The sequence below is a fragment of the Sapajus apella genome, unplaced genomic scaffold, assembly GCF_009761245.1.
Source record: "Sapajus apella isolate SASKATOON/1434 unplaced genomic scaffold, GSC_monkey_1.0 scaffold34, whole genome shotgun sequence".
NCBI classification, from domain to species: domain Eukaryota; kingdom Metazoa; phylum Chordata; class Mammalia; order Primates; family Cebidae; genus Sapajus; species Sapajus apella.
The window spans coordinates 342,389-360,435 of record NW_022436974.1 but is presented as its reverse complement, the minus strand read 5'-3'; the positions used below and the strand labels follow the sequence as shown (position 1 = coordinate 360,435).

Below are 18,047 nucleotides of genomic sequence, written 5' to 3'. Positions count from 1 at the left end.
CTGACACTCATCCACTAAAGATGTAAACCATTGTTCTTAACTTAATGCTATCATTAGAGATATGAAAATCCATCTGGAGAAAAATTTAGAAGAAGAGCGCCAGATATTACTGCAGCAACAAAAAATATGCCGAAATCGAGCACGTAAATATTTTGTGGAGTCAAACCGGAGAAAAAAGTAAGTAATTGCACTTTATTCAGAAGTATAGACATTCAAAGTTAATATAAAGTAATAATTTCTCGACTTTGTAGCACTTTATGAATCTAAGTCATGGCAGTGTTATCTATGAAACACTGATCAAGATTTGTGTGGCTTTGTAAATTTTATTATTGGTTTCCTTCCCAAAGCCACATGGATGGTGGTATATTATCTAGTTCTCTGACCATAGGTGTCATTTTTTGTCATAGAACAGCTTATTGCATTGTCATATAAACTTTTTTAAAATGACTATGAAATGTATTATTTTCTTTGCTTTTTGTATCATTTCATGATCTTAAAATTACAAATTAATATTTAGTCTCTATCGATATATGGTTTGATTTGTTATTCACTTCTACGTAATTATTCTATATCTGCCATTTTTCATCTGTCCAATCAGAAAAATTGAAAAAAACGAGCAATGGTGTAAAAATTGGGAAAATATGAAAAATGGTAGAAATACGAACAACAGTAGAAGTGGTAGAAATGTTTTATAAATGAATGCTGGAAAAAAGAGCTTTCTAGGATAAACTAGAAACTATAGTGAAGTAAGAATACAAATTGTTCAATCACTGCTTAACATTTTTCAGGATGTTTTTTTAAATATTAGGTTTATATGAGAAAGCAGTTATGCCATTTTTTAATGGTTGTTTTTGCTAACTTGTCCATATTTCTACAATACAAGAAGAGCAGAAAATCCCTAGAGTTTATTAACTACATCACTGGGCATATATTGCAAATCTCATTGGGGGAATACAAAATTGTTTACTATAATTTTTGTCTGGCATTATGTTTCTCTTTAGATTAACTTTTTTATTGTCTGATGTAGTTGAATTATTTACTGAAATTTATTATTTTATTTTGTAATTTTATTTTGTATGTATGTGTTTCCGCTTTTTTCCTACCTTTGGGTTCCTATTATCTATAAATGTTGTGTTCAGTAAAGATGAATAATCATATACAGAAAGGATAATGGACTTTGGAGTCAGAGATCTAGGAAATACTAGCTGTATGAATTAGAGGAAGTCCGTTTAACATCTTTAAGCCTCCGTTTTCTCATTTATGATTGGAATTAATAACATCTGTTTCAAGGGATTTTTGTGTAGAGCAGAAAGGGTAGAAATAAAATGGAATATTTGAGAATACATGTAAAAATATCAGTGTCTAACTCAGACTTCTTGCTTATTTTTTATTCATAAATTAATGTTTGTCAATTGCTTTACAATAATCAACATGCTTTGTGTAATAGCAAGCCTTATATGGAGTTTTATTCATAAAGTTTCTATTTATATTGTCTCATCAAATGTAATAATTTTGATGTAGAAAATAACAGAAAAGAAATTTTGGGTTAAAATTCTAAGAGGCAGGACATTTTCCAATACAATTTTATTGTGTTTTATTTTTCTGTTATCCTAAAAGTGCAGTTTCAGCTTTCTGCATATGGCTAGCCAGTTTTCCCAACACCATTTATTAAACAGGAAATCCTTTCCCCATTGCTTGTCTTTGTCAGGTTTGTCGAAGATCAGATGGTTGCACATGTGTGGCGTTATTTCTGAGGCCTTTTTTAAATTGTACTTTAAGTTCTGGGGTACATTTGCAGAACATGCAGGTTTGTTACATAGGTATACGCACGCCATGGTGGTTGGCTGCATCCATCACCACATCATCTACATAAGGTATTTCTCCTAATGCTATCCCTCTTCTAGCCCCCTTACCCCGAAACACTCCCTGGTGTGTGATGTTCTCCTCCCTGTGTCCATGTGTTCTCATTGTTCAACTCCCATTTATGAGTAAGAACATGCAGTGTTTGCCTTTCTGTTGTTGTGTTAGTTTGCTGAGAATGATGGTTTCTGAGGCCTCTGTTCTGTTCCATTGGTCTGTATAACTGTTTTGGTACTAGTATCATGCTGTTTGGTTACTGTAGCCTTGTAGTATAGTTTGAAGTCAGGTAGAATGATGCCTTCCAGCTTTTTTTTTTTTTTTTTTCTTAGAATTGTCTGCTGGGGATTGGTTCCAAGACCCCCAGGGATACCAAAACCCACAGATGCTCAAGTCTCTCATATAAAATAGTGTGGTATTTGTATATAATCTATGCACATCCTCTCATATGCTTTAAATCTTCTTTAGAGGACTTAAAATATCTAATACAGCATAAATGTTATATAAATAATTGTTATACTATATTTTTATTAGTATTATTTTTATTGTTGTATTGTTGTCTTCTATTTTTTTTTCACAAATATTTTCAATCCAGGGTTGGTTGAATCTACAGCTATAGAACCCACAGATATGGAGGGAAGACCGCATATATCATACTCAGGAGTTTTAGCTGTACTTAGTGGGAGAAACAGAAAAAGTACGTCTACCTCCATTTTCCCAGAAGCAAAATTTGGTTCTTTTTGATGTTAGTATTTCTCCTTCTAGCAGCTCCTTCACATTTTAAAAAATATTTATAATACATTTTTACCTACTAAATAAAGGAATTTTGTTAGAACTGAAATCTAAGAATAAATATGAATAAGGACCTAAGGGATCTTGTTACTAAATTTTTGAGCTTTAGTTAATTGATAGGTTTCTTTTCACCGAAACCTCAGCCTTTAGAGAAATGAGATACTTTTATATTTTTCCTTTGTATGATGTACATTACTAATTCTATGAATCTTTATTGTTTGGGCGTTTTGCCTTGTAGCAGTGTATCAAGGGTAATTTTCAACTTTTCATTTGTTTTCTTTTCCAGTCAAGTGAAAGACAATCTGTTAGAAGATATAATTTTCAATATATTCTTTTAGGATTTCAAACAATTTTAAGTCTCGGAAAGCACAGGATTGTAATCTGGGACACATGTTTCTTTGACAGGCAATGAAAACTCACAGTATATTATTGGGTTTAGTTTTATTTCTTATAGGCTTCTTGTTGGCGTTATTGTTTGTTTAAAATGGTATATTTCATTTCTAAAAACAATTTCTCAACTTGCATTCTTTAATTTGCAAGAAGAATAATTTATCCTCATTTTTAATTTTTAACTTCTAATTATCTCAAAGTACGTTGAGTTTTACAGTTTAATATTATCATATCTCTAGAAAGTTGTAACTACCTAGATCTGAAGTATGGTTCTATCCAGAAAAAAAAAAACATCACAAAAGGCAAATTCTTCAGTTCTGCATTTGTCTCTTGTGACCTCAGGTACTCTAAATACAACATCCTAGGTTCTGTTCTTAAACTGTTACCATGATGGTTATTTGCTCACTTCTTAAGAGTATTTTGAGCAGAGGAAAATGATACCCATAGCTGTAAACCCCTGGGAAACTAGAACAAATAGTTTGGCACATAGCTGTCATTTGATGAGATGGCTCATATTGAGCTAAGGTGCTCTACATGTTTTATGAGGCAGAACCTCACATGTTAAACAGACTCTTCAAAAGTTGCTAAGACAGACGCTGTTTCTTCTGTGAAACAGACTAATTCCAGGGCAAATAGGAAACAAAAATGTACTTTCCCAACTCTGAATTCTACAATAGTAGAGAAGCTTTCTCATTTTTATTGGCAGTTTCTTCTGTTCTCACAGCACTTACCAATGCCTGGCACAGAATAGTATAAAAGGAGCTCTGTAAATAGCCATTGAGTAATGAAAGTATAGTAATCATTACGACAATTGCTTATTAAAACTTTTTATTGTTGGCCTATCCTTGAGTTCAGGAGTGGAAAATTCTGCTTATTGGTCACACTCCATCCCTGGTTTAATGTGACTCAACCTAACACCAGCTTTATTTTCTACAGTCCCAGAAAGTACTGTATGAAATTATTATTACTTTCTGTATGCATTTTAGCCCAGAAAATAATACAAAATGATGATGATGATAATTTGCTATCAAAATGACTTTTGGATAATAACAAAGAAAATACCACCTCTTAGCTTTGGAAATTTATCATCAATCATTGCTAAACATTGCTGAACTGGTAATTAGTTTCTCAATTTCTCCAACATGCTAAGTTTTTTTCGCTCTCAACTCATGGCCTTTGCACACTGTTTCTGCCTAGAGCACTTTTTCACCCTTTTTTTTTTTTTTTTTTTAATTGTACTTTGGGCTCTGGGGTACATGTGCACTTCCTGCATCCTGCAGGATTGTTGCATAGGTACATACATGCTATGGGGGTTTCCTGTCTCCATCCCCGACACCCACCCCCCGCCGTCACCTACATCAGGCATTTCTCCTGGTGTTATCCCTCCCCATCCTCCCTGCCCCCCAACTGTCCCTCCCCTCCCCCACCTCCACCCCTCCCCCTACCTATCCCTGGCAGTGTTGTTCCTTACCCTCTGTCCAAGTGTTCTCATTGTTCATCACCCGCCTATGAGTGAAAACATGGGGTGTTGGGTTTTCTGTTCTTGTGTCATTTTGCTGAGAATGATGGTTTCTAGATTTATCCATGTCTCTACAAAGGACACGAACTCATAGTTTTTTATGGCTGCATAGTATTCCATGGTATAGATGTGCCACATTTTCTTTGTCCAGTCTATCGTTGATGGGCATTTGGGTTGGTTCCAGGTCCTTGCATGGAACAAACAGTGCCACAACAAACATACATATGCATGTGTCTTTATAATAGAACGATTTATAATACTTTGGGTATATACCCAGTAATGGGATTGCTGGGTCAAATGGAATTTCTATTTCTTGATCCTTAAGGAATCACCACACTGTCTTCCATAATGGTTGAACTAATTTACACTCCACCAACAGTGTAAAAGTGTTCCTATTTCTCCACATCCTCCCCAACATCTGTTGTCTCCGGATTTTTTAATGATCGCCATTCTAACTGGTGTGAGATGGTATCTCAGTGTGGTTTTGATTTGCATTTCTCTAATGACCAATGATGATGAGCATTTTTTCATATGTTTGTTGGCCACATATATGTCTTCTTTTGGAAAGTGTCTGTTCATATCCTTTGCCCCCTTTTGGAGGGGTTTGTTTTTTTCTTGTAACTCTGCTTTAGTTCTTTGGATTCTGGATATTAGCCCTTTGTCAGATGGGTAGATTGCAAAAATTTTTTCCCATTCTGTTGGTTGCTGATTCACTCTAATAATTGTTTCTTTTGCTGTGCAGAAGCTCTTAAGTTTAATTAGATCCTGTTTGTCTGTTTTGGCTTTTGTTGCCATTGCTTTTGGTGTTTTAGTCCTGAAGTCCTTGCCTGTGTCTATGTCCTGAATGGTGTTGCCTAGGTTTTCTTCTAGAGTTTTTATGGTGTTAGTTCTTATGTTTAAATCTCTAACCCTTCTGGAGTTAGTTTTTGTATAAGGTGTAAGGAAGGGGTTCAGTTTCAGCTTCCTGCATGTAGCTAGCAAGTTTTCCCAACACCAGTTATTAAACAGATAATCCTTTCCCCATTGCTTGTTTTTGTCCAGTTTATCAAAGATCAGATGGTTGTAGATCTGTGACGTTGCCGCTGAGGGCTAGGTTCTGTTCCATTGGTCTATATTTCTGTTTTGGTACCAGTACCATGCTGTTTTGATTACTGTAGCCTTGTAGTATAGTTTGAAGTCAGGCAGCATGATGCCTCCAGCTTTGTTCTTTTTGCTTAGGATTGTCTTGGCTATGTGGGCTCTCTTTTAGTTCCATATGAAGATTAAAGTGGTTTTTTCCAGTTCTGTGAAGAAGGTCAATGGTAGCTTGATGAGGATAGCATTGAATCTATAAATTACTTTGGGCAGTATGGCTATATTCACAATATTGATTCTTCCTAACCATGAGCATGGAATGTTTGTCCATCTGTTTCTGTCCCCTTTTATTTCCTTGAGCAGTGGTTTGTAGTTCACCTTCAAAAGATCTTTTACATCCTTTGTTAGTCGTATTTCTAGGTATTTTATTCTCTTTGTAGCAGTTGTAAATGGGAGTTCATTCATGATTTGGCTGTTTGTCTATTATTGGTGTATAGGATTGCTTGTGATTTCTGCACATTGATTTTGTATCTTGAGACTTTGCTGAAGTTGCTTATCAGCTTAAAGAGGTTTTGGGCTGGGACAATGGGGTCTTCTAAATATATGATCATGTCATCTGCAGATAGGGACAATCTGACTTCTTTTCCTCATTGAATGCCCTTTATTTCTTTTTCTTGCCTAATTGCTCTGGCTAGAACTTCCAATACTATATTGAATAGGAGTGGTGAGAGAGGGCATCCTTGTCTAGTGCCAGTTTTCAAAGGGAATGCTTCTAGTTTTTGCCCACTCAGTACGATAATGGCTGTGGATTTGTTGTAAATAGCTTTTATTATTTTGAGATACATTCCACTGATACCTACTTTATTGAGAGTTTTTTTTTTTTTGAATGTGCATTTTATTTTATTTTATTTTATTTTTCCCATTTATTTTATTGCATTTTAGGTTTTGGGGTACATGTGAAGAACATGCAAGATTCTTGCATAGGTACACACGTGGCAGTGTGATTTGCTGCCTTCCCCCCATCACCTACATCTGGCATCTCTCCCCTTGCTATCTCTCCCCAGCTCCCCACCCCCCACCGTACCTCCCCTATTTCCCCCCAAATGACCCCAGTGTGTAGTGCTCCCCTCCCTGTGTCCATGTGTTCTCATTGTTCAACACGCGCCTATGGGTGAGAACATGCGGTGTTTGATCTTCTGCTCCTCTGTCAGTTTGCTGAGAATGATGGTTTCCAGGTTCATCCATGTCCCTGCAAAGGCACAAACTCATCGTTTTTGATGGCTGCATAATATTCCATGGTGTATATGTGCCACATTTTCCCTGTCAAGTCTATCGTCGATGGGCATTTGGGTTGGTTCCATGTCTTTGCTATTGTAAACAGTGCCGCAATGAACATTGGTGTGCACATGTCCTTATAGTAGAACGATTTGTAATCCTTTGGGTATATACCCAGTAATAGGATTGCTGGGTCAAATGGAATTTCTATTTCTAGGTCCCTGAGAAATCGCCACACTGTCTTCCGCAATGGTTGAACTAATTTACACTCCCACCAACAGTGTAAAAGTGTTCCTATTTCTCCACATCCTCTCCAGCATCTGTTGTCTCCAGATTTTTTAATGATCGCCATTCTGACTGGCATGAGATGGTATCTCAATGTTGTTTTGATTTGCATTTCTCTGATGACCAGTGATGATGAGCATTTTTTCATATGTTTGTTGGCCTCATGTTTGTCTTCTTTTGTAAAGTGTCTGTTCATATCCTTTGCCCACTTTTGAATGGGCTTGTTAGCTTTTCTCTTGTAAATCTGTTTTAGTTCTTTGTAAATTCTGGATATCAGCCCTTTGTCAGATGGGTAAACTGCAAAAATTTTTTCCCATTCTGTTGGTTGCCGATTCACTCTAATGACTGTTTCTTTTGCTGTGCAGAAGCTGTGGAGTTTGATTAGGCTCCATTTGTCTATTTTGGCTTTTGTTGTTAATCCTTTTGGTGTTTTGGTCATGAAGTCTTCGCCTACACCTATGTCCTGAACGGCTTTGCCTAGATTTTCTTCTAGCGTTTTTATGTTGTTAGGTCTTATGTTTAAGTCTTTAATCCATGTGGAGTTAATTTTAGTGTAAGGTGTCAGGAAGGGGTCCAATTTCTGCTTTCTGTACATGGCTAGCCAGTTTTCCCAACACCATTTATTAAACAGGGAATCCTTTCCCCATTGCTTGTTTTTGTCTGGTTTGTCAAAGATCAGATGGTTGTAGATATGTTGCATTGCATCCGAAACCTCTGTTCTGTTCCATTGGTCTGTATCTCTGTTTTGGTACCAGTACCATACTGTTTTGATTACTGTAGCCTTGTAGTATAGTTTGAAGTCCAGTAGTGTGATGCCTCCCGCTTTGTTCTTTTTGCTTAGAATTGACTTGGCTATACAGGCTCTCTTTTGGTTCCATATGAAGATTAAGGTGGTTTTTACCAGTCCTGTGAAGAAGGTCATTGGTAGCTTCATGGGGATAGCATTGAATCTGTAAATTACTTTGGGCAGTATGGCCATTTTCACCGTATTGATTCTTCCTAACCATGAACATGGAATGTTTCTCCATCTGTTTGTGTCCTCTCTTATTTCGTTGAGCAGTGGCTTGTAGTTCTCCTTGAAGAGGTCCTTTATGTTCCTTGTTAGTTGTATTCCCAGGTATTTTATTCTCTTTGTGGCAATTGTGAGTGGAAGTTTGTTCTTGATGTGGCTCTCTTTAAGTCTGTTATTGGTGTATAGGAATGCATGTGATTTTGTATCCTGAGACTTTGCTGAAGTTTTTTATCAGTTTCAGGAGATTTGGGGCTGAGACGATGGGGTCTTCTAGATGTACAATCACGTCGTCTGCAAATAGAGACAATTTGACTTCCTCCTTTCCTATTTGAATACCCTTTATTTCTTTTTCTTGCCTGATTGCTCTGGCTAGAACTTCTAGTACTATATTGAATAGGAGTGGTGAGAGAGGGCATCCTTGTCTAGTGCCACATTTCAAGGAGAATGCTTCCAGTTTTTGCCCATTCAGTATGATATTGGCTGTTGGTTTGTCGTAAATAGCTTTTATTATTTTGAGATATGTTCCGTCAATACCTAGCTTATTGAGGGTTTTTAGCATAAAGGGCTGTTGAATTTTGTCAAAGGTCTTCTCTGCATCAATTGAGATAATCATGTGGTTTTTGTCTTTGGTTCTGTTTATGTGGTGAATTACGTTTATAGACTTGCATATATTGAACCAGCCTTGCATCCCTGGGATGAAGCCTACTTGATCATGGTGGATAAGCTTTTTTATTGAAAATTTTATTGAAGATTTTTGCATCTATGTTCACCATGGATATTGGCCTGAAGTTTTCTTTTCTTGTTGAGTCTCTGCCGGGTTTTCGTATCAGGGTGATGTTGTTCTCGGAGAATGATTTGGGAAGAATTCCCTCTTTTTGTATTGTTTGGAATAGTTTCAGAAGGAATGGTACCAGCTCCTCTTTGTATGTCTGGTAGAATTCGGCTGTGAACCCATCTGGACCTGGGCTTTTTTTGAGTGGTAAGCTCTTAATTGCTGCCTCAACTTCAGACCTTGTTATGGGTCTGTTCAGGGTTTCGGCTTCTTCCTGGTTTAGGCTTGGGAGGAGGCAAGTGTCCAGGAATTTATCCATTTCTTCCAGGTTTACTATTTTATGTGCATAGAGTTGTTTGTAATAATCTCTGATGATGGTTTGAATTTCTGTGGAATCTGTGGTGATATCCCCCTTATCGTTTTTTATTGCATCAATTTGGTTATTCTCTCTTTTCTTTTTTATTAATCTGGCTAGTGGTCTGTCTATTTTGTTGATCTTTTCAAAAAACCAGCTCCTGGATTTATTGATTTTTTTTAAGGATTTTTTGTGTGTCTATCTCCTTCAGTTCTGCTCTGATCTTAGCTATTTCTGCTAGACTTTTTTTTTATCTTGTTCCTCTAGCTCTTTCAGTTTTGATGATAGGGTGTCAATTTTTGATCTCTCCTTGCTTCTTATGTGGGCACTTATTGCTATATATTTTCCTCTAGAGACTGCTTTAAATGTGTCCCAGAGATTCTGGTATGTTGTGTCTTCATTCTCGTTGGTTTCAAAGCACATCTTTATTTCTGTCTTCATTTCATTGTTTATCCAGTCAACATTCAAGAGCAAGTTGTTCAGTTTCCATGAAGCTGTGCAGTTCTGGGTTAGTTTTTGAATTCTGAGTTCTAACTTGATTGCACTGTGGTCTGATAGACTGTTTGTTATGATTTCCATTCTTTTGCATTTGCTGAGGAGTGATTTACTCCCAATTATGTGGTCAATTTTAGAGTACTTGTGATGTGGTGTTGAGAAGAATGTATATTCTGTGGCTTTGGGGTGGAGAGTTCTGTAAATGTCTATTAGGTTTGCTTGGTCCAGGTCTGAGTTCAAGTCCTGGATGTCCTTGTTAATTTTCTGTCTGGTTGATCTGTCTAATATTGACAATGGTGTGTTAAAGTCTCCCACTATAATTGTGTGGGTGTCTAAGTCTCTTTGTAAGTCATTAAGAACTTGCCTTATGTATCTGGGTGCTCCTGTATTGGGTGCGTATATATTTAGGATCGTTAGCTCTTCTTGTTGTATTTATCCTTTTACCATTATGTAATGTCCTTCTTTGTCTCTTTTGATCTTTGTTGCTTTAAAGTCTAATTTATCAGAGATGAGAATTGCAACTCCTGCTTTTTTTTGCTCTCCATTTGCTTGGTAAATCTTTCTCCATCCCTTTCTTTTGAGCCTTTGTGTATCCTTGCATGTGAGATGGGTTTCCTGGATACAGCACACCGATGGGTTTTGTCTTTTTATCCAATTTGCCAGTCTGTGTCTTTTGATTGGGGCATTTAGTCCATTTACATTTAGGGTTAATATTGTTATGTGTGAATTTGATACTGCCATTTTTGTGCTAGCTGGCTCTTTTGCCCGTTAGTTGACACAGATTCTTCACTGTGTTGATTCTCTTTACCATTTGGCATGTTTTTGGAGTGGTTGGCACTGGTTGTTCCTTTATATGTGTAGAGCCTCTTTCAGGAGCTCTTGTAAAGCTGGACTGGTGGTGATGAAATCTCTGAGTACTTGCATGTTCACAAAGGATTTTATTTTTCCTTCACTTATGAAGCTTAGTTTGGCTGGATAGGAGATTCTGGGTTGAAAGTTCTTTTCTTTAAGGATGTTGAATATTGGCCCCCACTCTCTTCTGGCTTGTAGGGTTTCTGCTGAGAGATCTGCTGTGAGTCTGATGGGCTTCCCTTTGTGGGTAACCCAACCTTTCTCTCTGGCTGCCCTTAGTGTTTTCTCTTTCATTTCAACCCTGGTGAATCTGAAGATTATGTGCCTTGGGGTTGCTCTTCTTGATAAATATCTTTGTGGTGTTCTTTGTATTTCCTGGACTTGAATATTGGCCTGCCTTGCTAGGTTGGGGAAGTTTTCCTGGATAATATCCTGAAGAGTATTTTCCAGCTTGTATTCATTCTCTTCGTCACATTCAGGTACGCCTATCAAACGTAGATTAGGCCTTTTCACATAGTCCCACATTTCTTGGAGACTTTATTCATTCCTTTTTACCCTTTTTTCTCTACTCTTGCCTTCCTGTTTTATTTCATTGAGTTGATCTTCGACCTCTGATATCCTTTCTTCTGCTTGGTCAATTCGGCTGTTGATACTTGTGCATGCTTCGGGAAGTTCTCGTGTTGTGTTTTTCAGCTCCATCAATTCACTTATATTCCTTTCTATTTTGTCCATTCTCGTTAGCATTTCCTCAAATCTTTTTTCAAGGTTCTTAGTTTCTTTGCATTGGGTTAGAACATGTTCTTTTAGTTCACAGAGATTTCTTACTACCCACCTTCTGAAGTCTGATTCTGTCATTTCATCACACTCGTTCTCCATCCAACCTTGTTTTCTTGCTGGTGAGGAGTTGTGATCCCTTGTAGGAGGAGAGGTGTTCTGGTTTCGGGTGTTTTCATCCTTTTTGCGCTGGTTTCTTCCCAACTTTATGGATTTATCCACCTGTCGTCTTTGTAGTTGCTGGCTTTCAGATTAGGTCTCTGAGTGGACGTTCTGTTTGTTGATGATGAGGTTATTTCTCTTTCTTGGTTTTCCTTCTGGCAGTCTGGCCCCTCTGCTGTAGGTCTGCCGAGGTCCACTCCAGGCCCTGCTTGCCTGGGGATCACCTGCAGCTGCTGCTGAACAGTAAGGGTTGTTACCAGTTTTCTTCTTCTGCTATCTTTGTCCCAGAAGGATACCTGCCAAGTGTCAATCTGATCTCTCCTTTATGAGGTGGCTCTTTGGATATACAGGGGTCAGGGAGCTGCTTGGGGAGACGGTCTCTTCTTTATAGGAGCTCAAATGCTGAGCTGTGAGCTCCGTTGTTCATTCAGAGCTGCTGGGCAGGTACGTTTAGGTCTGCTGCAGCAGAACTCATAAACTGCTTTTTGTTCTCAGGTGCTCTGTCCCAGGGATTTAGGGCTTTATGAGTTTCCATTATGATGCTGCCTTCTTTTTTTTCCCTTCAGAGCTGCCCTGCCCAGCAAGAAGGCAGCCGGGTCACTGTCTGCCTGTGGAGGCTTTGCTGAGCTGCTGTGGGCTCTGCCCAGCTGCTGAGTGAACTTCCCTGCAGTCCTGTTTATATGGGTGTGGTTAGATCTGCCTCGGCAAGGGTGGCCCGCCTCTGTTGAGGCAGAGTCTCTCTGTAGTGGTGGGTTGCCTTGGCAACAGCGGGCTGCCCCAGCAATGGCGGGTTGCCTTGGCAACGGCGGGCTGCCCCAGCATTGGCTGACTACCTCTGTAGTGGCGGGCTGCCTCGGTAATGGCAGTCGCCCCTCCCCCACAGAGGTGGACCGTCCCGGGTTCAGCTGCCCTTGCAGTGAAACTCTCAATCCAGAGAGTTTCTGATTGCTGTTCTTTTGTGGGGGTGGGACCAGCTGAGCCTGATCGCCTGGCTCCCTGCCTCAGAGCCTTTTTTTTTTTTTAAGTTGGTGTTCCAGTCGCCTGTTGAAGAGGCGCTGGGGGTCTGTGTGTTTTCCCCTGCCACAAGTCACTGCGCTGGCTTAAACAGCGGCACTGAGATTTGTTACGCTTTTTTTGCCCTGGAATCTACTGTCCTGGTTCCCTGCTCAGTCCCCTTGTTAAACAGACGAAATGGGCGACTTCCCATGGCTCCAATCGTCAGCCAAAAGGGCACCCGGACCGGTGTATTTTGTACAGAGAACTGCTGTTCCGGGGCGCCAACAAAGCAGCCGCGCGGGGCAAAGCAGTGGCGTGGGCCACCACAGCCACGCTGGCTGAAGCAGCTGCGCTGGTGACCTGTGGAGCTCCTCCACCTTGGAATTTCCTAGTCTGTGGGCAATAAAAATGCAGCGTCCACTCACCCTCTGTGTTTTCACTGGGAGCTGCAATCCTGAGCTGTTCCTAAACGGCCATCTTGGATCAATCCCTATTGAGAGTTTTTGGTATAAATGCTGTTGAATTTTGTCAAAGGCCTTCTCTGTATCTATTGAGATAATTATGTGGTTTTTGTCTTTTGTTCTGTTTATGTGGTGGATTATGTTTATATATTTGTGTACATTGAACCAGCTTTGCATCCCCAGAATGAAGCCTACTTGATCATGGTGAATAAGCTTTTTGATGTGCTGTTGGATTCGGTTTGCCAGCATTTTATTGAAGATTTTTACATCAATGTTCATCACGGATATTGGCCTCTAGTTTTCTTTTTTAGTTGTGTCTCTGCCAGATTTTGGTATCAGGATGATGTTAGTCTCATAGAAAGAGTTAGGGAAAATTTCCTCTTTTTGTATTGTTTGGAATAGTTTCAACAGGAATGGTACCAGCTCCTCTTTGTGTATCGGTAGAATTCAGCTGTGAACCTGTCTGGACCAGGACTTTTTTGTTCGGTAGGCTATTAATTGCTGCCTCGACTTTAGACCTTGTTATTGGTTTATTGAGGGTTTCAACTTCTTCCTGGCTTAGTCTTGGGAGTGTGCAAGTTTGAGGAATTTATCCATTTCTTTCAGATTTCCTGGTTTATGTGCATAGAGCTGTTTGTAGTCATCTCTGATGGTAGTTTGTTTTTCTGTGGAATCGGTGGTGATCTCCCCTTTATCGTTTTTTATTGCATCTATTCAATTCTTCTCTCTTTTCTTTTTTATTAGTGTAACTAGCGGTCTATTTTGTTGATCTTTTCAAAATACCAGCTTTTGGATTTATTAATTTTTTGAAGGGTTGTATCTCTATCTCCTTAAGTTCTGCTTTGATCTTAGTTATTTCTTGTCTTCTGCCTGCTATTGAGTTTTTTTTAATCTTGCTCTTCTGGCTCTTTCAGTTTTGATAATAGGGTGTCAATTTTAGATCTTTCCTTGTTTCTCATGTGGGCATTTATTGCTATAAATTTTCCTCTAGACACTTCTTTAAATGTGTCCCATAGGGTTCTGGTACATTGTGTCTTCATTCTCATTGGTTTCGAAGAACATTTTTATTTCTGCCTTCATTTCGTTGTTTATCCATCATCATTCAGGAGCAAGTTATTCAATTTCCATGTGATTGTGCAGTTTTGAGTGCTTTTCTTTATCCTGAGTTCTAATTTGATTGCGCTGTGATCTGAGAGACTGTTTGTTATGATTTCTGTTCTTTTGTATTTGCTGAGGAGTGATTTACTTCCAAGTATGTGGTCAATTTTAGAGTAAGTGTGATGTGATGCTGAGAAGAATGTGTATTCTGTGGATTTGGGGTGGAGAGTTCTGTAGATGTCTATTAGGTTCAGTTGGTTCAGATCTGCATTCAAGTCCTGGATATCTTTGTTGACCTTCTGTCCTGTTGATATGTCCAATATTGTCAATGAAGTGTTAAAGTCTCCTACTAATATTGTGCAGGAGTCTAAGTCTCTTTGTCGGTCATTAAGAACTTGCTTTTTGTATGTGGGTGCTCCTGCATTGGGTGCATATATATTTAATGAGCTCTTCCTGTTGCATTGATCCTTTTACCATCATATAATGCCCTTCTTTGTCTCTTTTGATCTTTGTTGGTGTAAAGTCCATTTTATCAGAGACTAGAATTGCTACCCCTACTGTTGTTTGCTCTCCATTTGCTTGGTAAACCTTCTTCCATCCCTTTATTTTGAGTCTCTGTGAGTCTTTGCATGTGAGATGGGTCTCCTGAATACAGCACACCAATGGGTCTTGACTTTTTATCCAATTTGCCACTCTGTGTCTTCTGATTGGGGCATTCCTAAATTTACATTTACATTTACATTCATGTTAATATTGTTATGTTTGAATTTGATCCTGCCATTTTGTTACTGGCTGGTTGTTTCACCCGTTAGTTGACATGGTTTCTTCATTGTGTCATTTTTCTTTACCATTTGGTATGTTTTTGCAGTGGCTGGTACTGGTTGTTCCTTTCCATATTTAGTACTTCCTTCAGTAGCTGTTGTAAGGCGGGTGTTGTAGTGACGAAATCCCTCAGCAATTACATGTCCATAAAGGATTTTATTTCTCCTTCACTTATGAAGCTTAGTTTGGCCGGATATGAAATTCTGGGTTGAAAGTTCTTTTCTTTAAGAATATTGAATATTGGCCCCCACTCCCTTCTAGCTGGTAGGGTTTCTGCTGAGAGATCCACTGTGAGTCTGATGGTCTTTCCTTGATGGGCGACTGGACCTTTCTGGCTGCCCTTGGGATTTTTTCCTTCCTTTCAACCCTGGTGAATCTGGCGATTATGTACCTTGGGGTTGCTCTTCTTGAGGAATATCTTTGCAGTGTTCTCTGTATTTCCTGGATTTGAATGTTGGCCTGCCTTGTTAGGTTGGGGAAGTTCTCTTGGATAATATCCTGAAGAGTGTTTTCCAACTTGGATTCATTCTTCCCATCACATTCAGGTATGCCGATCAAGTGTAGATTAGGTCTTTTCACATAATCCCATATTTCTTGGAGGTTTTGTTCATTTCTTTTCACTCTTTTTTCTCTAATCTTGCCTTCTCATTTTATTTCATTGATTGATCTTCCATCTCTGATATCCTTTCTTCTGCTTGATCAATTCAGCTGTTGAAACTTGTGTATGCCTTGTGAAGTTCTTGTGCTGTGTTTTTCAGCTCCATCAAGTCATTTATGTTCTTCTCTAAGCTGGTTATTCTAGTTAGCATTTCGTGAAACCTTTTTTCAAGGTTCATAGTTTCTTTGCATTGGGTTAGAACATGGTCTTTTAATTCAGAGAAGTTTGTTATTACCCACCTTCTAAAGCCTGCTTCTGTCAATTCATCAAACTCATTCTCTGTCTTGTTTTGTTCTGTTGATGGTGAGGAGTTGTGCTCCCTGGGAGGGGAAGAGGTGTTCTGGTCTTTGATGGTTTCATCCTTTTTGCATTGGTTTCTTCCCATCTTTGTGGATTTATCTCCCTTTGATCTTTGAAGTTGGTGATTTCAGGAGGAACCTCTAAGTGGACGTCCTTTGAGGTTGGAACTATATCTTTTTTGGCCTGTAGAGGCGCTGCTGGGCTGTCTCAGATTCAGTCAGTTTGCTGGGTTGGTAGTCCTTCCCTGGAGTTCCTTTGCAAGTGAGATTAGCTTCCCCTTCCCAATGGCGTCTCTCCTTCCCCTAGATTGCTCTTCCTGGTTGGGGTCAAACTTGTATTTGCTGCCAAGCTCTCTAGCATGCAGGCTTCAGTATGAGTTTTGCGGTTGTAGGGCCTGCCAGGCCTTATGGCCTGTTTCCCTGCTTTCAACTCTCCCTCTTTCTGTGGTATGGGTCGCTCCCCCTGGCGTTAGTCCAAACTTCGGCCAACAGTTTGCTGCACCTTCAGTTGCCATTGCATGGACAACCCAGGGCGCCTCTGCCTGGTGGGGCCGTTGTGGGACTGTGGGTTGCATGAGGGATGAGGTAAGCACAGGATCCAAATCAGAGCACCACGGGGGTGAAGTCCCTGACCCTCCAAGTTGGCTGCACGTTCCAGGTGGGGACACACCCTGCCCTGTCTCCCATTCACCCTCCCTGGTCGGCTCTCCCCGGCTGGCTCTCTCCCTGCAGCTCTTTCTCTGGTCTATTTTTAGTGCCCTACTAGTCCCACTGAAGAGAATCCAGCACCTCACTTGGAATCATGAAGTCCTCTAGCCCTCTGTGTCTTATTCCCTGCGAGCTGCACTCCGGTGTTGCCTCCTCTCAGCCATCTTGGCACACCCCCCCTTTTTCCCCATTTTTAAGATGATTTGCCCCTGTGTATTTGGAGTTTTTTAGCTTAAATATCACATCTCCAGAGAACTATTCCCTGTTTACCCTATTTAAAGTGGGTTCCCCTGGCTCCCTATCTCAAACTAGAGTTTCTTTACTTCCTAGCAATTATGACAATCAGTAATTCTTTGTTTACTTGATTTTCTTAGCTTGCCTTACTAGATAATAAATAACTGGATAAACTATATCTGTTTTATTTACTTTTATGTCCTGAATAGATATATTATTAGATAAAAATAGTAGATAACTGCTTTTAAAAGTGCTCTGATTATATTTGAAGTTGAAATATGGTCAAACATTTATTAAGCAATTATTTATTAAGCATCTACCAGGTGTAAAGCATTGTGTTAGGAACAGGAATTCCAGAAATTAAAATTTCAGTCTGTGCACTCGGTGAACTTAGAGAGTATGATGGGGAGGACAGACAGTTAAAATGCAATTAATTCTTTCATTTGACAATGCTTTTGCTTGCTGCCGTGTTTCAAGCCCTATGTTATGTGCTGACATATATACTGAACTTATGATACTTAGAGTCTGGTAAGCAATGCAGAAAAGTAAATAAGTACAATTTAGTGAGATAAATCCTATGGTAAGGTTAAGCTTAGGATTCCATGGGAAAACAAATTTGTGTTATATGTGGAAGTTGGAGATTGAAGTGCTTTGAAGAGAAAAATTACAAAAAGGTTGTCGCATAGTGTGTACTCATTTAAAACCAGGCAAAATCAGGCTGCCTAGTTTAGACTCCCAATTCTTCCACTTAATGGTTGTGTGACCTTGCACAAGTTACTTAACCTCTTTAAGATTCATGGTTTTTGTCTGTAAATTGCTTACCTCAGAGAAATGTGGGATAAAATAAAGTAATACGTATAAAGTACTTAGCATTTGCAATGTCTGACCATACTAAGCACTTGTAATGAATGATTATTATTTTTGCAGGTCACCTTATATGTAATGACAAACTTTACTTTGTCAGCAGCCTTCTCCCAAACTTTTTTTTCAAATCAGTCTCTAGCACCCTGACAGTATCCCTCTATCCAAAATATAAACGCCAATCATATAAATGCTCACATGCACAGTGCCTTTGGGAAGAAAATAAACATGGGAAACTTTCACTCCCAAGATCCCCCAAAAAATTAACACTTAAAGTAATTGAAGGTATGTGATTA

At 39.2% G+C, this 18,047-nt stretch overlaps 1 protein-coding gene across 6 annotated transcripts in view; it reads left to right on the top strand.

Annotated features, from left to right (window-relative positions):
- The window catches only part of CEP126 (centrosomal protein 126), a 100,490-nt gene that overhangs the window by 6,238 nt on the left and 76,205 nt on the right, over nucleotides 1-18,047 (top strand). For all 6 annotated transcript variants that reach the window (XR_004274240.1, XM_032295700.1, XM_032295698.1 and 3 more), the window contains exon 2: nucleotides 58-177. Coding sequence is in view for 4 of the 6 variants with exons in the window: in XM_032295698.1 (XP_032151589.1) it covers nucleotides 58-177 (120 nt within the window). In the remaining 2 variants the exon portion in view is untranslated. The remainder of the gene's footprint in view (nucleotides 1-57; nucleotides 178-18,047) is intronic.